At 44.0% G+C, this 25,981-nt stretch overlaps 1 protein-coding gene across 2 annotated transcripts in view; it reads right to left on the reverse strand.

The window, feature by feature from the left end:
- Positions 1-17,332, reverse strand: part of NCAPG (non-SMC condensin I complex subunit G) — a 40,156-nt gene extending 22,824 nt beyond the window's left edge. Inside the window, exons 1-8 of one of the 2 annotated variants that reach the window (XM_032800812.2) lie at positions 17,193-17,332; positions 16,667-16,779; positions 15,608-15,814; positions 13,999-14,227; positions 13,017-13,162; positions 11,484-11,568; positions 9,805-9,997; positions 3,647-3,796 (exon numbers count right to left, since the gene is read on the reverse strand). In XM_032800812.2, coding sequence (XP_032656703.1) covers positions 3,647-3,796; positions 9,805-9,997; positions 11,484-11,568; positions 13,017-13,162; positions 13,999-14,227; positions 15,608-15,814; positions 16,667-16,777 — 1,121 coding nt within the window. In that variant the 5' untranslated portion in view covers positions 16,778-16,779; positions 17,193-17,332. The remainder of the gene's footprint in view (positions 1-3,646; positions 3,797-9,804; positions 9,998-11,483; positions 11,569-13,016; positions 13,163-13,998; positions 14,228-15,607; positions 15,815-16,666; positions 16,780-17,192) is intronic. The other variant, XM_032800813.1, reaches the window with a different exon arrangement.
- Positions 17,333-25,981: the final 8,649 nt, after the last annotated feature.

The following is a 25,981-nucleotide window of genomic DNA, read 5'->3' on the forward strand; positions in this document are numbered from 1 at the left end:
AATTTGCTGGCAAAGATGGGTAGTCCATATTCACAAGGAGAAATGTATCCTCGGTCATTTCCTGATTTTCTAGAACCCGTGCTCTCTACATATTTATTCCTTGGCTATGCACACATGTTCTGCAGAGCATTCCTTAGCATCAAAAGAAAACTTGACATACAGTATAGGTCACAAAGTGTGATTTTCAACAGCTTAAGTCAAATCCAAACATTTTCTCCAGAACACTTAGGCATTTTTCAGTAAAGACTGTTTTTATGCCAAAAACTAAGTCTTAAACTTCCTAAATCTAATCATTTTGGTGCTAGCTCTACTAAAGAAAATAATTTTAAGAATTTCTTTATAATGGGGTAAGTGTCTCCCCATCCTGCAATATACACTTTCCTCATACTCAAATGTCTGAACCATTTTTTCCCCCTCAAAAACTTTAAAAAATTGTGAAAAAAATCAAAGGATAAAATATTTTTAGCCTGGAGAACAACGGTTACAAAGAAAACACTTCTGAAGAAATTGTGATTCAGTTAAAAGATTTTCCATCTCTTACAGACATTACAAAAAGATGAAGAAACATTTTTAAAAGTGTTTGCAGCTTTCTATTTATGTTATTCCCTAGGACTCATTTGGGGTCATTCAGTTACAGACCTTCACAAGTGAGAGCTTGGAGCATGGTTAAGGGCAGCATAGTCCAAACTAAAGTTATATTTTAAAAACAATTCATAATAGATTTAACATGTTGTAGCATAGGTGGCTGGTATAACAGGCACGAGGAGGCTAAACACCACCTAAGCCAACCCCTGCTCTGCCCTCTCCCGCATGCCAGTGCCCAAGAAGGAACTCAGCTCTACTGTCATCTGGAGGCCTGGTGCTAGGGGTGGACTGGTGCTGGGGGCCGGGGGCCCAGCACTGGCATGGCTCAGTGGCAGTGCCAGCCAGGGCTCCTTTGGCTGTGGAGGGAAAGGTCGCCACTTGGGGCTCTAGTGGTCAAGGAGTAGGAGTGGGACCTTGAGTGCAAGGGTCGAGGCCACATGGCTAGCCACCCAGGAGGAGGGGCTCACACGTCGCCCATGTGCTGTAGTTTAGGTTTTCCAAAACCCATACTAATAAGACCAGGGAGTAGGAAAGGGTGGGAGGACACTTTAAACCAACAGCTGCACAAATTATAACACAAGATGTAAAAGAAGGGGTGCAACTATTTTTCTGATTGTGTTCCATGGGGACCATTTAGAACCTGAAACCATTGCAAAATTCAGCTCCCTGCTTATTAAGTAATTTCATGCCAAAAGCACCTGTACTGGCTGCTAACTAATTTCTTGGCAAAATTTAAGGTTACCCTTTTGGGACCTAAATCATTTAAATTACAGGGGTCTCTCTGTGAAGGATCTAACAGTGTGTAACTGACTTCCCGTCCTGTGTCTCAAAACCTAGATTACCTTATTCCAGTCTTTTCCTGGTGGGGAGAAGACAGAAGGGTTTGAAGAATATTGTCAGGAAGGAAGGAAAAAGTCCTTTATGGCCTCTTAAATTAAAATGTACATGTCATTATTTTACACCCAACATACTAGATTAGTGCTTTTATAAATATGAATAAATTTAATAAACTGACATCTATAAAGTTCCTAAAGCATGTTACCAGCATCCTCTCTCTTTCTGAAGTTCCCTGCCTCATTCTACCACACAGTTGTCAATTTGTGCAACAAATGAGGCAGGGGTCCTACAGACAACAGCCTAATTCACCACACATCCCAGATCACATTTCATCTTGTGCACTGAAAGAAGCAGGGGCCCTGTGGAAAAATTAGTATGCGATCAAGTAAGTAAAGACTGTGTCATAATGCATATGCAGTGGGACTAAACTAAGGTTGCATAAAAACCCTAAAATGGCATTTCCTAATTTCTGAGTCCTTGACTTTGAAACCTTTTAATAAGGTTTTTCTGGAATGTTCAAAGATGTTTAATTTACTCCTGGGGAAATTCTGTGCCTCTGTGCATGCACAGAATTCGTCTCTCATAGATTTTTTTTCTCCACAGAAATAACTTAGATAATACTTTTACTTCAAGGTCCCAGAGACACTAGACAAGGTTTTCATCTCGAGGCCAAAAGACCAACAAGACGACACTTGATCACGACCTTAGATAGGCCAAGAGACTACTTACACTTGATATGAGCCATCTGATGGAGAGGCGCTGCAATTACTCCTTTCACCTACCAGGGGCTGCTGAGGCATCAGAAAAGAGGACAGACGGCTCACAAGCTGGAGCAGTCAGCCATGGAGAAGAAAAGAGCAGAGGCTGCTTTTCTCACAGCAACATGCAGGGCCAGGTGAGCGAGAACAGTATATGGGGGTGTTTAACAGGATGCTGGCCAGGAGATCCTAGCCAGGCCCCTGTTAGCCCAGTTCCAATTAAGAAGTATTAATTGGGGCTGCCTGAATAGGCTATACCAAACTGCTAGAAGAGAAGCACTTGCGGGCCTCATTATCCAGGGAGCTATATAAGGCTGGCAGGAAGGAAGTGAAGGGGCAGGGGGAAGAGAAAGGAAAGGGAGGAGCCAAAGGCTGTGCATCCCTGCTGGCTGGAGAAGCTAGCTGTCCCCAGGTTGCTGGTTTGGAGCAGACTGTAAACAGAAGGTGATGGAAGCTGACACTGAAAATAAAAAGCACTGGTGATTGCACTCAGAAGGGGTCTCTGGCTGATTTGTTGCAAGGGGAAGCGAAGGCTTCATTACGGAGGGGCACAGACAGAGCAGGGCACACGAGGCTGCAGGATGGTCACCTAGACTGGCGTTCAGAAGAGCTAGTGGGACAGACTGGAATGAGAGTACAGGAGCTAGTAGGGTGACAGCACTGAGCTGGGGCTGAATGGGAGTGGGGTACAGGGACACATGGGCCCAGAAGGAAGAAGGTGCAGGGAGAAATGGGGGTGAGACAGATGTGCCTGTGGTCTGAGTCTGCCTGGGGGAGGCTTCCCAACTCCCTAACAATCCTTTCCTCCCCACAATAGAAACCTGCTCTATACTTCCCTCCCCCCCTGTACACCCCCCTCCCGATTCACTCCCAGACTCCGAGCAATTACTTCCTTCTCCCTCAGCTCCTCCATTACCCCTGACTCCCTCCAAGCCTTTGCACTGTTGCTAAGGAAGGGGTGCAGGAAAACATCTGTATTGTGCTTTAAATGAATTATTACTCAAAGGTCTGTATTCATAGGCCTAGTAAGGACTCTATTTGTCAAAAAACATTTCCTGAATCTTTTTTTGTTACCCCTATTGTTATGGACATACTTGCTGACAGGTATTTTGAAATAAATGACAAAAAATAATTGAAACTGGTGTGATTATATGGCACAAAAAATTAAAAATATGTGCGGCTCATTAATTATGCACACACGGAGTGGCACAAAATTCCCCTCAGGAGTAGACACTGGGTCACCCTAAGTATATCGACCTAAGCACTACACCTGTTGCGGAGGTGAACTTAAGTTGATGTAGTGGTCATTTACATCAGAGGGAGCTACGTTTTCGTATAGACACTTACACTTACAGGGTTAGGTTGATATAATCTGACCTAAATCTGTAGTGTAGACCACCCCCAACAAATATTCTCAGCAGTTTTTCCTACATTCATGGTAATTAAGCATTTTTAAATATAATTACCTCAACAGATAATCTGCATATGTGGCAGGTTCTGACAAAATCTGCTCCATCAAAGCTTCACCTTCTTCCCCTTTTGATTTTAGATACTCACAAAGAGATCGCCAATATAAAGCACTCTCAGCAGTTAGATCTTCCACTGGAATCAATTTCCTAAAAATAAAGAGAAATAAACACACGCACAAACCCACTGAGATCAGTTAAAAAATCAGAAACCTAAAAGACAGAGAAGGTGGGTGAGATAATATCTTTTATTGGACCAACTTCTGTTGGTGAAGGAGACAAGCTTTCATGCTTACAGAGCTCTTCTTCAGGTTTGGGAAAGGTACTCAGTGTCACACCTAAATACAAGATGAAAGATGTAAAAGCAGCAAAGAGTCTTGTGGCACCTTATAGACTAACAGACGTTTTGGAGCATGAGCTTTCGTGGCTGAATACCCACTTCGTCGGATACATGTCATTCACCCACGAAAGCTCATGCTCCAAAACGTGTGTTAGTCTATAAGGTGCCACAAGATTCTTTGCTGCTTTTGCAGATCCAGACTAACATGGCTATCCCTCTGAAGATGAAAGATGGCTTAGTTTAAATAGTTAACACATATTTCAAAGGACTCTTCAAGGTGAAGTGGCCCATTAACACCCCACCAGTCACAGGGGTGCACAAAAGGCAGGGGTGTTAGTGGGTTATAGATTGTTGTAATAAGCCATAAATCCAGTGTGTCTGTTCAGTCCAGGATTTTTAAGTGTCTAGCTAAATTATGGATTTAAGATCCCACATTCATCTTTTTGAAGTGCTGTGTAGGTTTCCTTTGAGGATGAGGGCTGAGAGGTCAGATACAGAATGATCACTTTGTGAAAAATGCTCACCCACAGGTGATAGGGTTTTTTGTCTTTTATCATTTTTCTGTCTCAGTTCATTCAAGACCGTAGTGATTGTCTGGTTTCACCCACATAGCAGTTATTGGGACATTTAGTGCACTGGATGAGGAATACCACATGTAGTATAGGCATGTGTAGGACCCAAGGCTCTTGAAAGGTGTGTTGTGAAGGGTGTTGATCATTGTTGCAGTGGAAATATTTCTTTCAGGATTCAGACATCTTTCCTGAACCCCACTTTCTGGCCTTCTAACAACCCCCACAACCTCATCATCAGAAGCAAGCTCCCCATAGACCAGGGCATACCAAATCAAAGCAGCATCAGGTCCTGTCAGAACAACAGATGCAAAAGCTGCTCCACTGCTATGATGATCAACATTCCTCACCCACCATAATACATCTTTCAAGATATAGGTCCTACACACATAACTTCCCCACTCAAACTCTATAGTCATTTATAGGGTCAAGGACCACAATGGCCCTTTTAGCCACAGCATCGCACCAGGACTTCACATTTAGCTGATTATACAACATAACTTCCAAGTCTTTTTCAGGTTTCAGAGTGGTAGCCATGTTAGTCTGTACGAGCAAAAACAATGAAAAGTACTTGTGGCACCTTAAAGACTAAAATTTATTGGGACAAGCTTTCGTGGGCTAAAACCCACTTCATCAGATGCATGGAGTAGAAAATATACATCTTCCTACTGTATTTTCCACTCCATGCATCTGATGAAGTGGGTTTTAGCCCACAAAAGCTTATGCCCCAGTAAATGTGTTAGTCTCTAAGGCTACGTTTTCACTACTCGCCATATCGGCGGGTAGCAATCAATTTCTCAGGGATCGATATATCGCTTCTCACCTAGACACGATATATCGATCCCCAAACACGCTCCTGTCAACTCTGGAACTCCACCAACGCGAACGGCAGTAGCGGAGTCAACAGGGGGAGCCACAGATATCGATCCCACGCCGTGAAGACGGTAGGTAAATCGATCTAAGATACTTCGACTTCAGCTATGTTATTCACGTAGCTGAAGTTGCATATCTTAGATCGATCCCCTCCCCTAGTGTAGACCAGCCCTAAGTCCTTTTCAGTTTCACTGCTTTCCAGGATAGAGTCTCCCACATCTCGTAGGTATGGCCTACATCCTTTATTCCTACATCATCTGCTTGAAGCCACCAAACAAAACAATCCAGATCTCACACATTATCAGTGACTTGTCCACTTCATTATTTACCACTCCCCTTTTTTATATAATCAGTGATTATTTTGTTTTCTTCCAGGTTAGGTTATTGATAGAAATATTAAATAGCATTGGGACAAGAACTGATCCCTGTGGTAGCCCATTATAGACACCAGTGCAGTGATGATTCTGTTTACAATTACATTTTGAGGTTCCACATTGTACTTCACTGTGACCATTTCACTACATTTCCCAGACTTGAGGAAGAACTTTGTATAAAGCTTGAAAGCTTGTCTTTCTCAACAACAGAAGTTAGTCCAATAAAAGATATTATCTTACCTAGGATTACCATACATCTGGGTTTTCCCGGACATACCCTCTCTTTTAAATCTTTTTTCTCTGTTCAGGCAGAGTTTTCAAACAGGAAGTGTACAAGTTTTTAAAAACCAGAAAAGCTGCCGGTCAGAAAGAGCCCTGATTGGTCTCTCTCCAGCATCTGCAGCTGATTGGTCCATTCCCCTGCAAGCCACAGCTGCTGGATTCCCCCCTCCCCGCAAGGCTCCAGCTTTCAGTCTTGGGAAGAGGGTCCCACAGGAAAGCACTGTCTGGCAGCTGTTGCTGCATCCTGGGATTGTGCAACCCACCCACCAGTGTGACAGGGAGCAACACTGCCTACTCACCTCTAGTGAGTACCCCCACAAGCACCTCCAACTGTACCCTCTCCCAGTTCTCCCCCTGCTCCAACAGGGTCTTCTTTTTGGGAACCTGAAATATAGTAACCCTAACCTAACCCACCTTGTCTAATTTTGAAACTTATCAATTCGCCAGTTTTTTGTATTGTTGCAGTTTCTTAATCAAAATGCCTGGCAGTACCAAGCCAAATGCCTTACAGAAGTCTATGTATATTATATCAACATTACCATCTTTATCAACCAAACTTGTAATCTCATCAAAAAATGATATCAAACTAGTTTGGCAAAATCTATTTTCCATAAACCCATGTTGATTGGCATTAATATTACCCTCTTTTAATTCTTTATTAAATTGAGTCCCTTATCAGTCATGTAATTATTTCGCCGAAGGTCAAAGTAAATTATTCATCATCCCATCTACCCTTTCAAATATTGTCACATTTGCTTTTTTCCAGTCCTCTGGGACTTCCCCAATGTTCCAAGGATTATTAAAAATAATAATTTTTTAAAAAAAATCAACACAGAGGGTCCTCAGTATAAGTCTCCCCTTTATCTGATGTTTTGGATATCCGTCACTCATCAACAGGGAAACATGTTCCGATTCACGTTGGTCCTGATCCTGATCCACATACCCATCGTTTGCACGGATCGGGACCGACATGAATTGGTTCCTCTTATTGTACAGTATAGTACTGTACTAGTGTCCCTACCCCTCCCTCCCAGTGCCTCCTGCCTGCTGCCAATCAGACATTAGGCATGTTCAGGAGGCGCATGGGAGGGGGTAAGAGGGAGGAGTGGGGATGGGGTGCTTGGAGGAGAGGGTGGAACTGGGTGGGATGAGGCGGGGTGGGAGCGGAGGGGGAGCAGGAAGAGGCAGGGCGGCCCTGTACAGTACTGCCCTGTATACCTCCCAAGTAGTGCTCCTTCCACTGTCATATGGGGATAGCGGTACATAACTACCTACTCCACAGGGCTGCTGTGAAAATTAATCTGATAACATTCCGTAAAGCCCTTTGAACAGTGCTTCATAAATGCTAAGATTAAGTGGCTGTACAGTGCCCATCACGGGTCCAAAATGCATTCAAAGTGTTAAGAGTGGGCCTGTGTCTAAGGGAACGTCAGAGTGTAACATTAGAAGTGAAATTAGACGTTATAAAGTGTATTGAAAGAGGTGAGCATGCAGCCGACATTGCTCATATTGTTGGTTTGCCTGCTTCAACAGTACGCTCAATTTTTAAGAGTGCTGATCAAATTCGTAAAAGCACTAGAAGTGCTACAAAATTGTCATCAATGAAGATAATGAAACAGAGAATCAGTACATTGGAGAAAACAGAATGTTTGCTGGCTGATTGGATTGATGACCTCCATGAAAAGAAAACGCCTGTGAGTTTAAGCCTGTTTCAGGGGAAGGCCAAAAGCCTGTATAACGATTTAAAAGAAAGAGAGGGAGAGCTCAACAGCAGAAAAAGAGACCTTCAGTGCTAGTCATGGGTGGTTCCACAGATTTCAGAAGTGTGTCAATTTACATAATGTAAAACTCACAGGAAAAGCAGCTAGCGCAGATAAAGAAGCAGGTGAAATGTTTCCAATGCAGCTAAACACAATTGTTTCAGAAGGAGGCTACTCTCCAAAACAGGTTTTTAACATCGACAAAACAGGCCTTTACTGAAAGAAGATGCCAACAAGGACTTATATTTCTCGTGACAAGAAGACTGCTCCTGGATTCAAAGCCTCAAAAGACCGCTTAACCCTTCTACCTGAGGGAAATGTAGAAGGCGATTACAAGCTGAAGCCCTTGGCTTGTCTGCCACAGTGAAAAACTAAGAGCAGTGAAGGGCTACATCAAGTTTAATCTCTCTGTGATTTGGAACTCTAACAGAAAGGCCTGGATGAGAGACAATATTTTTCTTGACTGGTTTGTAGACCATGCTGTCCCTGAATTTAAGGCTTACTGTCAGAAGGAAAATTTGGCCTTTAAGATTCTCCTTCTGTTGGATAACGCAAGTGCCCACGAATTGGACTATAAAGCTCTCTGCTTGAACATCAAGGTCCCATTTTTGCCACCCAACACCAAGTCATTGCTGCAGCCTATGGACCAGATCAACGGTCTGCCAAAGTCTCCAGGGCTCTTGATGCAGTGGCTTGCTACAGGGAGATCTAGCATTCAAAGATTCATGCAGGAGAGCAGACGTCGATAAAAATCCTTTTTTAAGACCTCTGCAGCCAAAAAGCGAGCCACGGAAAAGCCAGCACATGAAAACTTAGCCACCACTCCTACCTAAGTTTAATGTAATTGACACTTTTATACTGTATTACTGTATTAAAATGTTCTATGTGTTTGAACAGCGTTAGTAGAGTTCTATATTATTTTATTCAATGTTTTGTGTGTAAAATGTGTAATGTGTAATCTATCATTGTAAAAAGGTACAGTTTAGATGAAAAGAGCATTGTCATAGGCGAGTGTAGTGGACGTTGTGAATGCCTCCTGCCCATTCCATTATTTCTTATGGGGAAAAATTCCCCTGTATATGTCATTTCGGTATCCATTGCTCTTTTCAATAATGCAACCCCGATATATACAGGAGACCCCCTGCATTAGCAATTCAGATAACTCCTCAGCCAGCTCTTTTAAAACTCTTGGATGCAAGTTATCCAGAGCTGCTGATTTAAAAACATATAACTTTAGTTGCTGCCGTTTAATATCCTCCGAAGCTACTATTGGAATGAAAGTATTTCATACTCAGCATTTGGGGAGAAAAACAGAACAATTTATTAAACACTTCTAACTCTTCTGCACTAGTGACAGTTCTGCCACTTCCATTGAGTAAGGACAATTACCATTGTTAAGGTTCGTTTTGTTCATAATGCTTACAAAAAAAAACACACACACCCCCTTACGGTCCTTAATTCTGCTGGCTATAGCGTTATCCTTGTGACCTTTTGCTTCTCCAGTTTCTACTATACATTCATTGCTATCAACGTCCCCTTTTTTCCTTTTGCTGTATATTATTTTGTATGCTGCTTGAACTTCCCCTCTAAGTCAGGCTGTTCTGTTAACCAGTGTAGCCTTCTCTCTCAATAGTGGGATTGTGGCTTCTTGGGCATGTAGTAACATGTTCTTAAACACACACTGACATTTTTCTATTTAAATTCTCCCAGCTGATTTGGCTCAAATGTTTTAAACTTTGTGGAACTGGCCCTTTAAAATAACAATTTAAAAAAAAGAGAGGACAGACATTAAAGATGGTCAAAAGTATAATAATCACCACGATGTTCGCTGACTTCACTTCCCAGCACATAGAACAGTTTCTCCTTTCCCATTAAAAAGGCCTCAAACTGAAATCCCATGCTGAAAGGTGAATGAAAAAATTTTAAATATCTTTTAGATACACAGGGCTGATTCACATACCTGTTATCAAGGTTTTTGCAGTTTTGAACTAAGTTACTAAGTGGAGATAACGAAAACATGGCATTAAGCACTGAGATAGCCACTTTGGGGCAGTTTTCTACATCCAACCGGTGAAGCAATTCTAGGACATCCCCTTCAGTCAACCGTAACCAGGCTTGAAGAAGTTTCTTCTGCACCACCTCCTTAACAGCATCTATTCATAGAAGAATTGAATCTATATTCACAGGATTAAGTATATTTCCTACATACTTTGGTACTCCAGGGGTCTTAGAAACTAATGCATACATGAAGACCATAAGGAAACAAAAATTGATATGGTACTACTGCAGAAAAGGACCAGCTACTCACATTACTGTAAGGAACGGTGGATAGATCCACCAATGGCTATTAGTTAAGATGGTCATGTTACCCCATGGTCTGGCTGTCCCTAAACCTTTGACTGCCCTGTTCTGTTCATTCCCTCTGAAGTATCTGGGCCAGCCATTGTCAGAAGACAGGATACTGGGCAAAATGGACCCTGGGTCTGACCCAATATGGCAATTATCATGTTATTCTGAGAACTGTAGTCCTTCTAGAGGTTTTGTCTGTGTGGATCCCACTTGTGTTGTGCACAAACAGCATGTGTGTGAGATTACAACCTCTTGACCAGCCATGTTCTGCTGGCCATGCTTGTGTTTTGCATGTTTCTGTGCTTCTTCTCCCCCACATGAGACAACATACAGCAGAGCACCCCAACCTCTCAATTCCCTCATACATTCCAAATATCAAAAGAAATGAACTCCAAATGAGTGGGGATAGAGAGATACATGAGACATGGATAAAACAGCTTGAAGAACCACAATTACCATACAGCAACTCCTTTTTTAAATCTGTATCCATACAGACCTACTTGTGGTATATACCTAGCATTTCCCAAATTAATAGGAAGGTCTGAGAAGTGCTAGCTACAGCTAGATAAACAAGGATTGCAGAACTGCTCTTCTGAATTTAGCATCAGATCTAATAATCTATCTAGAGCGTAATGCTAAAGTTATGGACTGAGTTTACTATGCTCAATACATCTAGAAAAACTGGGGTTTCCAACTTTCTATTTGCAGAAAACTAAACACCCTTGCCCTGCCACACCCCTTCTCAGACACCCCACCCCTACTCACTCCAACCCCTCTCCCTCCAGTCACTCAGTCTCCCCCACCATTCACTCATTTTCACTAGGCTAGGGGAGGAGTTTGGGGTATGAGCTCTGGCTGGGGGTGTGGACTCTGAGGTGGGATCATGAATGAGGGGTTTGGGGTGAAGGAGGGAGCTCTGGGCTGGGCCAGGGGTTTGAGGTATGGGAGGGGATGAGGCTGGGGATGAGGGGTTTGGAGTGAAGGAAGTGGCTCCAGGCTGTGGACAAGGGGTTTGGAGTGTGTGAAGGGGCTCTAGGCTGGGGCAGGAGGCTGGGTTGCAGACTTCAGAATGGAGTTTGGGTGTGGGAGAGGGCTCCGGGCTGTGCAGGGTGTTGGGGCACGGGAGGGGATGTGGGCTCCAGGTGGCGCTCACTTCAGGTGGCTTCTACATTATATCTTCCATATTTTCTTTTAGAGTATTTTTTTAAATACCTGAAAAATAAACATTTAAGAAAGGAATGGATATCCTATAAGCCAAAACACACTCAGAAATTCAAATATTTCTCTCACCAGATCTGTCATTCAGTCCTTGCTGCAACAGTTTTACTCTCTGAGCTATGGACAAAGCTCTCATGTGAACTTTTTCTGCCAAAACCTTAAAAAAAAAAAAAAATATTAAGCAAACATTGGTATTTGACTATCAAATGTGTGTCTACAAATTACATCCAGCAACTTGAAATTCAACACCTCAAACTCTCATTATGGTTCTGAATGCTAAAAACCTTAACAGAATATTTAAGAATTTAAACACACACAGTTAGAAAATTAATTTATTGCAGGGGTTCTCAAACTGGGGGTCGGGATCCCTCAGGGGGGGTCACGAGGTCATTACATGGGAGGTGCAAGCTGTCAGCTTCCACCCCAAACCCTGTTTTGCCTCTAGCATTTATAATTTTAAATATATAAAAATGTGCTTTTAATTTATAAGAGGGGATCACCTCAGAGGCTTGCTATGTGAAAGGGGTCACCAGTACAAAAGTTTGAAAAACAGTGATTTATTGTTTCTACAGCAACTATAAGTCAGCCCTCTTCCCATAATCCTAGACACACTAATAAGGCACTGATATCTATGATTCTTAACTGAACAGCCGGACCTTCCCTTCACCCCTTCACCCCTCCACACACACACTTCATTTTTCTTCAACACAGCTCTGCTTAGCTCCCAGTGCAGAATTGGAGCTTAAGTCTTCTTTCCTTCTCGGCTTAATGGAAAAGATTCACAAGTAACACTCTAATTAAGAGCGACTTTCCATTTAAAGCACTAAACAGAGAAGCCAAACCTGTCTATAATGATAGACACAAGACTGCTACATTACTTAAACCCAATTTCTTTTCTTCCAAGTCCACCAATATGAAGATTCAGTCCTAAAACAATTTAGATTATTGAGGGACTCTATAAGACAGAAACTATTTCAGATATAAGTAACATTTGTTAGTCATCATCCCAAATATTTGCTTGAATGTGATAGTTTCTTCTCCTTCAGACTGTAAGCTCTTTGAGACAGGAAGCGTTTTCTCTTTTGTGTTTTACAGAACTTAGCACATGTGGGTGCCACCACAATAATATTACTAGTCATTCATATTAAAATAATGCAAAAAGCACTCCAAACAAGTACCACACCAACACCAATAGCCAGGTTTTAGGAAACAATATCTATATATACACAGATATAAAGTTTGATTCACAGCCACACCTGCTGATGGGTAGAGACTAATAGGTAGTAGGGGGATGGACTATTTATGCTTTCTGTTCCTGAAGAGCTGGGCTCTAGACCCCATGTACTCTACCATACACTACTTTTTACAATGGAGTTCCACAAAGGTTATATCATGAAGGAAAAAACTGACTACTTTTTCTAAAGATTCAGGAGATGCTACTTGAAAGATTCCTTTAATGTATCACTCTCTTATGCAGTAACTTTTCTGGTAACTGAACATACTAACCATTTTAGCTACTTTTCTTACTGGAAATGCCTTATAAGCTTTATAAAAACATCCAAGACTTTGAGATTTAGTGTAACTGAAATTAAGAGACCTGTTTACCTCATATGCCAGTTTCCTGACAGCCTCTTTTACATCCATAGTGCGGCCTACAATTTTTGGCAAAGTCTTAGCTGATGGGGCAATACATGACAACACTGCACGCCTCACTTCTGCATTTGAATCATTTTCAAGCAAAGCATTGTAAACTGAAAAGAAAATATCAGTCATTAGCACTGTGTTTGTTAAAAAATATTCATATCATAATAAAATAAAACCCATCTATTAGATGCCGGCAAACACAATGTGAGAAATAGTTCAAATCAATTAAAAATTCTCTCTGTATATCCCTTATGCTGTAGGCACTTTGTAGAACACTCTAAGCCCTAACAATAACAAGCAATGACCTTTTGTGTCAGAGTCCCAGCCCTCAGCTTCCCTCAAGACCAAGCCTCAAGCAGGGTCTTTTATTGTGGAACTCTCCCATATACAAGGATTGCAATCTTCACCAGTTGAGTTCAGGCACAACAAAAAGCCCACTTGTTTTGGCAGGCTTATCCTGATTTTTTACTTTGCATTACTTTATCTGTTAATCTGATTTCTCTAGTCCTTTGGGGGGCATTTAAAATGCCTGTTATTTGATCATGCAATATTACTGAGGGCTACTTGGTTTGACCTTTTGGTTGGCAATCTCTTGGGCTAAAATCTTTATTTTGATTTGTGTTTTTCTATATGACCCTTTATGCTACTAGGTTAACTAGTTTAATATGTTCTGTAACATTTAAAATCTACTTATTCAAAGATTTTCTATCCTATTTATATATATTCATTCTCTCTCTATATACAAACACACACACACACACACACACACACACACACACACACACACACACACACACTACTGCACTGATAAAATTAATAAACAAATCAGCTACATTTTTGTATAGTATTACAGGTTTAGTCAATACTTACAAAGAAAATTTTAGAAGAGATTAAGTCAACTGTGCTTACTAAAAGAAAGATTATAAAAAGTATATAAACACACCATTAACCACAGGACAGTTCTCATCATTGGGATCCTGAAGTCTAGCCAATGCCAGTACAGCTTGGAGTCTCACATTTGGAATCTTATCCTTCAGTCTAATTAGCATGGCTTCATTAATTTTATCAAAGAGATCATCATCAATCTGGGCATTTTCTGGCATACTTCCCAAAAGCTTATTAACAAGCTGGCACACTCGAAGTCTAACAGCATGGCTGTTCGCACTGTGAGACTAAAAACAAAAATCAATACAGTGGCCAAAAGGTTATGATTTTGACCACAATTATGATATAAACAAGTCATGTATAACTTTCTCTCATCTTTACATCACACATAGATACTGATGTAGAACTACTTAATTTGTTGTGAGTACACAACAAATACACATTTTTACTCTATAGACAACAAATCACAACTTAGACTGTATATCTACAAAGACTTACACATATGCTTAACTTTACTATTGTGAGCATTACAACAGAAATCATGGTAGTAAAATTAAGCTAAGTCTTTGTAGGATTTGGGCCTTAAGCTACAAAAGAACAAGTATTTCCTAAAAAACATAATACAACACTAACTGTAGTGTGTTTCCTCACAGCCCCCAATGAACCAAAACTGAATACGAGCTTGATTGTTCTTTGAAAATGTGGGAAGAAAAACATTTTGTTTTAGTAGCAATTAGTAGTACCAATTCTGATTGGCCATCATAGTGACATGAACAGTCCCTTCCCAAAAAAATAAGTTTTTTAGTTTTCTGAAGCTACCAATTTCAAAAGCACATATACTTATTTGTGATTTCTTGTTATTGGAAATTAAATTTAATTAAAATAATAATAAAATAGTACAGTAACGAATGTCCTATTTAGGCAAGATCTACATGAGAAAGTTTTGCTGGTTTAACTACACTGCTATACTTAAACCAGCAAAACTCTCCTAGTGCAGACATAATATATCTGTATGGCTGCGCTTATAATCAATATACACCTCTACCCAGATATAACACGGTCATGGGAAGCCAAAAATCCCTATCACGTTATAGGTTAAAAGCTGTTATATCAGGATAGTGGTGGCAGGGCTGCAGTGGCGATTTTAAAAGCCCCGGGCTCTGGCTGCAGGGAGCCCCAGGCCCTTTAAAGTGCTGCCCGAGCCCCACTGCTGCAGCCCCGAGGTAGCAGCAGCAGGGCTCCAGTGGTGATTTAAAGGGCCCTAGGCTCCCCGCAGCAGCTGGAGCCCCAGACCCTTTAAAGCGCCGCCGGTGCCCCGCTGCTACTGTACTATATGCGAACCTGTGTTACATCGGGTCATGTTATAGCGGGGTAGAGGTGTAGTTTATGACTATTTGGGGAATTGGCATAAACGATACTGATATAAGAACTTTTATACAGATCTGAGTGCATTTGCACTGGGGCTTTTACTGGCATAGCTACATCAGGCAAAAATAATAATAATAAAAATAACTCCCCTAACCTACCTAAGCCGGTAAAGCTTAAGTTTAGACCAGGCCTTAGATTCATATAATGTTCACTTGGTAAGTACATTACCATGCCAAGATTTTCCCTCAGATGGAGATTTCACCATCACATTAATAATTTGATAAATGTTGTCATGGTACCTCAAGCAGAAAATTAAACAAATAACTCAGAAGTGAGTTTTCTTCTTCTTCCTCATTACCATCTTCTTTCTCCAGCTGATCAAATGAAGTAACAAACTTAGCTGCAAAATTTATCACTTGTTCCACTGCTGGTTCCCGCTTGTAGATTATCATAGGATACTTAAGGTAATGAACAAACTCCTCATGAAAAACCATCTTATCCTTCAACTGAAATATATCAAACACAGAACGTTAACAATCTTTCCATGACATCATCACAGAAAAGCAAAGAGGTGGTGTCTCAGATAGGCAGCCCCCCTTTAGGTCCTTATAGGTCTAAAACAGTAAGCACAGATCCACTGCATAATGTGTTTTCAGCAAAATGTCCTGCTTAGTAACTGAGCTGTCACAATTTATGCCATAGTTTGAAATCTAGGTTCCCCTGTGAGTTCAGCTCAAGAAGCTAAAATGTTAAAACTACAACTTGGTGTATCTACACCAGTCTATAGAGATTCTTATACCACTTCATCTCTGTAGTGCCTGAGTACTTTCCAATAGTGCATTAGACAACGTGAGTGATATTGGTCATATGTTGTTCATTCTCTCTCTCTCTCTCTCTCTCTCTCTCTCATCTTCTTCCTTGGGGGAGAATTGCGTGTGCAGTGCAGCATATGTTTTTTGACAGAGCTTTAGTTTAGGTTTTTTAAATGTACACGCTGCTATGCATGTTAGAGAAAACAAGGTCAAATAATAATACCTAGTTTGTTTTTCATCCACATAGCTCAAAATGTTTTATAAAGGGAGTCAGTATTATCCCCATTCTACCGATGAGGAAACGGAGGCATGGGGCAGGAAAGTGACTTGCCCATGGTCACCGAGAAGGCCAGTGGCAGAGCTGGGACTAGACCTCAGTTCTCCTGAGTCCAGTGTTCTGTCCACTAGGCCACACAGAAGAAGCACAAGTTGCACTTAGACTGGAAGGTGCGGAGGTTGGTGATGGCCCCTAGTTCAATTAGCATTTTAAAATGTGTTCTCCCCACCTCTGTTCCTCCTGTGGACAACCCCTAGGAGGATATTCACCTGACTGTAGGTACGCTTCAAGGCTGCCACTAGCTTTGCATGGTTCTGATGAGGTTTCTGAGCCATCTCGAACGCATCTTTGATTTGCAGCAGCTTCTTCTCCGCTCCCATTGCTGGGGAGATACAAGCGCGTCATTTACTAGAGGCGCTGGGAACATTACGGGATCGCTGCAGGGCCCAGAAGACCCGCGCAGCCCTGCTCATGTCCACGGACCACTCGGGCCAAGCGGCTCGAGCTATCGGCAGAGCTGGGGGCCGAGGGGGGGCTGTTTGCAGCCAAGAGCTCACGCGCAAAAAATAATAATAAAAAAAACTTCCAAAGTCTTTGCAAATTTGTGTCGAGTTCGCCAAGTAGTTTCGACTGACCCTCCCCACAGCGCCGCTCCGCCCGTGCGGAAGGAAGGGGCGGCAGCAGCAGCCGCGACACCCCGGGGACTCGCGTGCCCGGAGCAGGACGCGGGAGTAGGGGACACAAGGGAGTTCAGGCTGTAACGGCCCCCCTCTCCGGGAAGCGGGCGCCTCTCACCTGCCTGGCCCCGAGCTGGGAAGCGCCGATCTATTGCATCAGTCCCCGTCAGCCCCGCGTAACGGCCGCAGCTCCCGCGCCGCTATCGTTACCCAGTTCAAATTGGTCGCGAGCGCCACGAGCAGTCTCGCGAGGATTCCGGTCGCAGAGCGAAAAGCCGGAAAGGGGAGGAGACACTAGCAAAAACAGCCAGGGGAGGGCGAGCGAGCGACCGAGTAGTCGCAGGAACAGCCGGGAGTGTTTAGACTAGCGGGCCGTGTAGTAGTGGGAACAGCCGGCGGGGGGAGGGGCGGTCGTAGGAACAGCCGGGAGAGGGTGAGCAGCCCAGGAAGTCGGAATGGCTGGGGGAGGGAGTGCAGTACTAGGAGCAGCCGGGAGCTGGAGAGTCTGGCGGTAGGGGGAGGGGGTACAGTCCTAGGAACAGCCGCTGGGGGGGAGGGCGGGAAGCACTGTGAGCTGGGGACGGGTGGATGTGCAGCTGGGTTTTACGCAGCCTGTGGGGCACGGAGAGCGGGGCGTTGGGTGTCTCGTGAGGGAAGAGCAGACGTGCCCCTGTGGCGGCGTAGGCGCTGCTGGAACGAAGGGGGGCGTTGTTTGGTTCAGTGGCGCTCAGCACTGTCATTGTAAAAACTGTTCCAGCCCCTACCGCTTGGTGCAGATTGCCAAGGCTGTCCGTGGGGTGGGGGTACCACATTCATCACGTCTGTTACATCTGGACACCGGTGAGTGTCCTGAGCGGTGCCTTAAACCAGGCACGGGGCACCTATGGCCCGTGGGCCAGATCCGACCCACTGCTTAATTTCATCTGGACCGCAGCAAGTCTTGGTGCTGTGGGCCAGGATCCCTGAGCCTTGGTGCTCCCCGGCAGGGCTGGAGCCGTGAGTGCCGGCTGGCCCCTGTGCAGGGGGAAGCTAGGGTTGCCAGGCTGTTTAAAAGCCGAGTCAGCAGGGCTAAGGCAAGGCTCCCTGCCTGCCCTGGCTCTGTGCAGCTCCCAGAAGCGCCCAGCATGTCCCTGTGGCCCCTAGGCACAGGAGCGATCAAGGAACCTGGCCGTGCCTCTGACTAAGGGCTAGACATACCGGTCACTTCTGGGAGCCACCTAGAGTCAGGGTAGGCAGGGAGCCTGCCTTAACCCCACTGTGCCACCCACCGGCAGCTGCCTGTGGTAAGTGCTGCCTAGTCAGAGCTCACACCCCAAAGCCCCTCCTGCACCCTAACCCCCTGCCCCAGCCTTGAGCACCCTCCCACACCCAAAATCCCTCCCAGAGCCAGTACCCTGAACCTCCTCCTGCACCCCAACCCCATGCCCCAGCCCTGAGCCTGCTCCTGCACTCCAATCCCCTTGGCCCCAGCCCAGAGCTCCCTTCTGCATCCCAAACACCTCATCCCCCACCCCACCCCAGAGCCTGCACCCCCAGCTAGAGCCCTCACCCCCTGCCCTGGCCCGGTGCCTCCTCCTGCACCCTGAACCCCTCATTTCTGGCTTTAATCATGTAGCCCGCACCCCGAGCTGGAGCCCTCACTCTTTCCTGCGCACCAACTGCCTGCCGCAGCCCAGTGAAAGTGAGTGAGGGTGGGGAAGAGCGAGCAACTGAGGGATGGGACTGGAGCGGAGTGAGTGGGGGCAGGGCTTCAGAGAAGGGGCAGGGGTGTTTTGTGCAATCAGAAAGTTAGCTACTCTGTGGGAAGCCCCAAGCCTCTGTGTCCCCCCATGGGGCTGTGTGTGGCCTACAATTAATTTTTTCTGTGGGTCAGTGGCCCCTGATAGAAAATAAGGTTCCCCACCCTGCCCTAAACAATGGGTGTTAGTGTCTGCTTCTAACATTGCCAGCTCTTTATTTTATAACAAGCTTCCTAATCGAGCTCCAGCTCCTGGAATCACATTATAAGGAAGGAAAAATCAAATGCATGACTACAAAATGGGGAATAACTGTCATCTAGGTGATATTACTCCTGAAAAGGATCTGTGGATTGTAGTGGACCACGAACTGAATATGAGTCATCAATGTGATGCAGCTGCAAAAAAGGCTAATATAATTCTGGGGCAGGGAGGTTAACCGGAAGGTTGTATGTAAGACACAGGAGGTAATTATCCCTGTAAGGCCGCAGCTGGAATACTGTGTTCAATTCTGGGTGCCACAGTTTAGGAAGGATGTGGACAAATTGGAAAGAGTCCAGAAGAGAGCAACAAAAATGATGCCTAAAGGTTTTGAAAACTTGATATACAATATGAGGAAAGGTTGAAAAAACTGGGCACATTTAGTCTTGAGAAAAAAAGACTGAGGCACGACCTGCTAATAGTCTTATATGTTAAAGACTGTTATAAACAGGACAGGGATCAATATTCTCCATTTGTTTCCTAACTATAAGGGTTATTAAGCTCTGGAATAGGCTTCCTAGGGAGGTCATAGAGTCCCTGTTATTGGAAGCTTTTAAAAACCGGTTGGACGAACACCTGTCAGGGATGCTCTACGTTTGCTTGGTCTTGCCACAAGGCAGGGGGCTGGACTTGATGACTTCTCAAGGTCCCTTCCAGCCCTGCATTCCTATGATGTTGTGAGAATCTCAGCTTTCATTTAAAAAATGTGTCTAGCCTATATGTAAAAATTAAAAAGGCTCAAAAACAAGCAGATAAGTACAACCGCTCCCCCCCCCCACACACACTTTTCAACATTTTATGTTTTTGGGGACACTTAATTCATGATTTGTTACCACTTGATATTGGCATTACTGTGCTACTTGTCTGGTGTTGAGGAGACTGAGGGTATGTTTACACAGCATCCACCCTGAGCCCCATGAGCCAGAGCCAGCTGACCCAGACCAGCCAGTGTGTGTTTTGTCGCAGTGTAGGTATATCCTAGGAGGCTTACTCCCAGCCGTCCCATAGAGGGAGCACAGCTACCGCCAATGGGAAGAATAATGGCTAGAGGGAACTCAGTGGACTCTTTAGAGTACGGAGGTGAAAATCCCTCTACAAGGTATATTGATAAAATAATACAGATGTTCCAGTTACCTGAAATTTATAAAAGAATCAAATTCAATCATACAGTAGGAAGGGTTGGGGTGATTTTCTTGTCTCTGATGGAGTTCAGCTCATATTGACTATTGCTGAGCGATTATTGCAAAAATAACTTAAGTAAAAGCTGAACTTGGCCAGGTGGCAAAATTAGGTCTTATTGGATGAATGCACACACCAACTGCCTAGAAATGGTATGTTTTTATTCCAATGACTAAACAAGTTTAGGCTTTTATAGATAGGAGAGATTGAATAAGACCATCAAACCCAAGTGCTGCTTTATAAGAGTGGTTGAGGAAGTCATGTCTAAACTTCAAAATGCAGGAATATTTTCAATAATAACCTACAGTATTAAAGCCACATTTCCAAGAACTGCTCAACTCTATAGGCAAACTATCCAAATAAAGTGAATTTAGAGTATTGACAGCTGTAGGCTGCAAACTTGTTAGAATCCTTATGAAAACATCCTCATGTCTGGCACAGTCCATAAGGCATCTGCAGAGGGTAGGTGCTAACTGAAGGATGGTAGGTGCTAACTGAAGGTTGTTTGGATGAACAGTTCCATTTCTTCCAAAGCTTGGATGTTTTCTTTGTGTAACCTTTACTTTGAGTTTCCAGACTAATATTTGTGTTTTACTGAGCTCCTTAATATTCTGAGGAGAGGGTTTCTCCATATGTAATAAACATTTTCTCCAAAAGTTTAATTTGAAATTAATAAAACACTGTGTTTTTTGGAGGTAACACATTAAAAGACTGAATTTTAATTAGGTCAATCTCCAGAGACTGTATGAAATGGCAGGCTCCCCATCCTAGAGAACCCTTTATAAATATTTTGTTTCTTTACCTTTCTTTTTATCCTTGACAGAAAGCAGGTCCTACAAAGGACACATTTGTCATCTTACTTCTCCTATCTCTTCTTCCTTCACTGTTTCCTTTTTCTTTCATTTGATTTTACAATTTACCTGCTGTCTCTGCACTGGGAGACATGTGGGGAAAGAATTTAAAATGGAACTATGTGAATTTGTAAAAGAAGGCCTGGATCCACAAAAGAACTTAGGTGCCTAAACCCTAATCCACAAAACCTCTATTTGTCTGTCATGTAACGCTGTGGACACCTAAACTCACTCAGCAGCTACGTTTTTGTAATAGAGTTCCCTACACACTTAAGGTTCTGCTTTTGGGCATGCACATTGCAGCCTCATGATAGGGACCCAGATGCCTATCTCCCACATAAGCCACAGAACGATTGAACCATGGGAAGATACATATTAATTAGCTTGCCTTTCTTCCTTGTGAGCCTGATCCAGTACGTGTGCTCAGAGGCTGCCTAACCTCTTACAAAATCTCTGGGGGAGTAGAGAAAGGAAGAAATGCTCCCTTTTAATCTGTGCCTCTGTTGTTATGGTACTTGCTCAGGATGTGACAGGCTACAGGGTTCCCCCTCGCCTGATGAGGTAAAGGTATTTGAACACGGCTCAGCCATCTTGCAAGTGAATGTTCTAGCCACTGGACTACAGTGTCATTCTTTTTCTGGCCCAATTAATATTTGATTAGTTAATTTAATTAAAGTGGAACAACTTCAATAGGAGAGACTAAGGAAAACCTACATCCGACTATTCTATAGGGCAGTGATTAGAGCACTCACCTGAGAGGTGGCAGTTCCCTGTTCAAATATCTTCCCTTCATCTAACAGAGGGGAAACGTGAACTGGTAGTCTCTGTGACCTAATTGAGTACTGTAGGTGCTGGGCTAAAGGCTATAAAACTCCCCCAGCCATTACCTGTTTTATGTGGAGCTGTGTGGGCTTTGAGCACTGCAGGGAAGACAGACAGGCAGGTGAATATTTATCTTCTCCCCCCACCCCTCCCAGCTGTGGATCCCTAGCAAAGACAGGTGACTCCCTGCAGCCTGCACTTAGGCACCTATCTCCATCAAAGAGGCAGGATTTAGGACACAAACCTCTTGTTATCATCTTCCACTGGCTAGCTTGGGAGGGTCCCCACCTAGTGTGCTGGCTTTTATAGATCACATTTTACCGCATTTCTCTCTCCCCATTCAGTAGTAACTAAGGCAAAGGCTTTCCTGCATAACAGAAAGTACTTACATTTGGAAAAATGTAAATACCAGTGTTTGTTCCACGATAAAACTGAAAATAGTACAGATAATGCGATATGTGACATTGTGACATGTATAAAGCTTGAGTTGAACTCTAAAGTTAACCTCCCCTCATATAATTAAAAAAGCAGCACTCTTGAACTCATTAAAATTTGAAGTGGTTCATTGAAGCCACATATTTTTTAATTTATTTAAATTATTTTAATAGATTGTACTAAGTTTAAGCTTTAAATAGCTTTTATTTAAAAAAGAGAAAAAGATATTTAATTTAAATTTAAACAAATCCAATTCAAATTAAACACATCTGTTTTTAATTGATTTTTTTAATCATCATTTTTTATCCACCCTTGCTTTGTTGGTGCATATAATTCCAGGGATGCACTTCCCCCAGGCTGTGTCCTCCACACCCTCAGTTTATTCCTGTCTTCCCCTAAGGTCCACACTCAGAGGTTGGGGATGGCCAGTAAATCTATTTTCTCTCACCATTTTGCATGGAATAGACAGGAGGGGCCTGCTAAACTTCACTATCTTTCATGCAAGATCTCAACGCTGCACTCTGAGCAGCTATCCCACAGAGCACCTCTTTCTCTTTTGCCACTAAGACTAGTGGGAAGGCAGAGGGGGCCAGGGGACATCCTGGATCCAGTCCCAGTGCCCCGTGATGCATTGCTTTGCATCCCAGCACTCCCTGTGCTTCCGTCTGCATTTGGTGCCGTCTTTCAACAGTTTCTGTACTGCATGCCCTGCCTCTTTCAGGCTGCAGGAATGGATCCTGAACTGCTGAACAGTATGCAGCTCACTTTGACTGACACATCACAAGTGGCAGTGGAGTTATTCCTTAAACTACAAAAGCAAGAGGAGTGCAACATTGATCTCACTACGTGAAGTAGCTATGACACGAGATTGCTTGTGACATTCACGAAGGTGCTGACCACAGTGGAACGCTGCTTTTGGGCTTGGGAAACAAGCACTGAGTGGTGGGATCACATCGTGATGGACGTCTGGGATGACAAATAGTTGCTGCGGAACTTTCGCATGAGGAAAGCCACATTCATGGAACTGTGTGATGAGCTCGCCCCAGCCCTGCGGCGCAAGGACACAAGAATGAGAGCTGTCCTGCCGTTGGAGAAGCGCGTGGCAATTGCACTGTGGAAGCTGGCTACTGCAGACTGCTACCAATTGGTCGCTAGCCAGTTCAGAGTGGGAAAGTCTACCACTGGAGTTGTGTTGATGGAAGTGTGCAGGGCCATTAATTGCATCCTACTCTAAAAGACCAGGGCAACATGTGTAGCATTGTGGATGGCTTTACACAAATGGGCTTCTCTTTCCTTCTTGCTGTTCCACCACTCCTTCAATTCCTGTTTCTCAGTGGTGGAGTGCACCATAATCTCACAGAGGAAAGTCCTTCTTAGTTCTTCGTGGCCACTTTCTAATTCTGCGCAGCTGTTCTGCCGCCGATAAGGGAGGCTGGCCTCTCAAGGTCATCTCTGTGAAGTTTAAACGCAACATTTTACAGAAGCAGTATTGTTTTCAACACAGACAACACTGATTCAGTGCTTTAAAACACAGCCAGTACTCACGCACCTGTCACTAACTGGCTGACCCCAGGCAAGCACACATGAGCCACAAGACCCCCAAAATGGTGAGTAACCGCAGGGGCAGGTAAATCACTCTTCCCAGACCCTGCTGTACACTGGGCACGTGGCTCGTGGGGAGACCCAGCACTGTAGAGGGAGGCTTGATAATCATTCCTGTCCACACACTTTCCACAGAATGGGATCATTATGGAAGATATCTTGCTGCTGAGGGTGAGCAGGGAATCAAAGGAGGGTCTTCTCCAAGTCTGTGGCTTCTTCCCTGGCCCCTAGATGGCTCACCTGTGTGCAGAAATGATCCCCACCCCATGATGGCTGAGCAGTGCGGGGAGGTTACTGTTAAAGAGGCAAGAAATAAAGTAGCTCTGCCAAGGAACCTGCTGCAGCAGATTGCCCAATATCTCCAAGAGAGTTTCCTGGAGATCCCTGAGGGAGATTCCCATGAAGTGAGGGAGTCAATCAACAGTCTGTTCCGCCAGTCAGACAAGGCATGTGGTTGGAGACAAGCTTGCTTTCTGCAACCCTCCTGCCCGCAATAAATCACTTCAGCAATTCCCCAAATCAGATCCACTTACCAGGGGCCTCCTCTGCTATTTGCACTTCAACACAATCTGACAGCTGTGACTGGCTAGACTCCTCCGGGGTAGAAAAGAGCTCCTGACTGCATGCATTTCTGGCGTCTGAGCCATCCTCTGCCTCTGGGTCTCCCTCCCCCTTTTTGTCCAAGTTTTCCTCCTCCTGGCTCGGTCCACTCGACTGGCATGTGAGCAAACGAAGTATCCACAGGGGCCTTCACAGTGGAGGTGGGCTTGCCACCAAGTATCACATCCAGCACTTTGTAGAACCGGCAGTTCATGGGTGCAGCAGGTGGTTTGCCTCCCGCACCTTGTTGTAGGCATTCCACAGCTACTTCACTTTCACCCTACACTGCAATGTGTCCCAGTCATGGCCCCTTTTTATCATGCATCATGAAATCTGTCCGTAGGTATCATAATTCCTATGGCTCGAGTGCAGCTGGGACTGCACAGCCTCCTCTCCCCAAATGCTGATGAGGTCCAGCAGCTCGGCTTTGCTCCAAGCGGGGGATCACCTGGTGTGTGGAGCAGGCCTAGCCACCTGGGAAGATGCGCTGAGACCACTGCATGAATCACGGAGCACAGAGCAAGGGGACTTTCAAATTTGCAAAGGAATGTATGGGGTGGGGATGACAGTTGGTCACCTGAGGGTAAGGCAGTAGAGTTCAAACAGATGACCAGAGAGGTGAGAACAGGCATTGTGGGACACCTTCCGGAGGCCAGTCGGAGCACTGTAATCAGCCACGGTGTCTACACTGACACTGCAACACTGTAGCCCCGGCGCAGAAAGCTCTACGCCTCTTGTTGAGGTGGATATTTTTAGAGCACTGCAGCTGCACAGTTTCTGCTCACTAAGTGGCTTGGCAGTGTGTACACCTCGGGAGTTACAGTGTAGAAAGCCGTTTTCCTGTGCAGAAACTTGCCAATGTAGACGGGGCCTCAGTTTTTAAATGCAGGTCCAGTTAAAATGATTTCTAGCACAAATCAGCCAGCCAGCATGGACACAATCAAATCATGTTTTAGTAACGTTCCCAGGCACCTACTTTTAAACAGAACCTTAATGTGAACAGAATTTCTCACAAGGAGCCTGAGTCTCACCTGCTTCACATCTTGCATTGTTATTTACGCTAGTACAGAGTGAGTGCAAAGCAGGTGTAAAATACTACCAAACCAGAATAATAATGTTTTACACCCACTTTGCACAGGTATAAATGACTATACAACATGCAGAACAGTGGAGAATCTCAGAAGGTTCTCAAAGAGTCAGAGTCACAAAAATTGTAGAAAAGGGTATGTAATCATGGAGACCGAGAACCCTAGGAACTTAAATTTACTGTACATTCATGCAGAGTTTTGGGGGATGTTTTAATATCTACTTACCGCTATTTATAGGGTTGCATATTTAGGAAGGAGAAATAGGCCATCATATAAGAGAAATTATAGTATTTTGTTTAATTACTCTGGCCTGAGTTTCAAATGTTCTCCTCT

This window comes from Chelonoidis abingdonii, chromosome 5 (genome assembly GCF_003597395.2).
Source record: "Chelonoidis abingdonii isolate Lonesome George chromosome 5, CheloAbing_2.0, whole genome shotgun sequence".
Lineage (NCBI taxonomy): Eukaryota > Metazoa > Chordata > Testudines > Testudinidae > Chelonoidis > Chelonoidis abingdonii.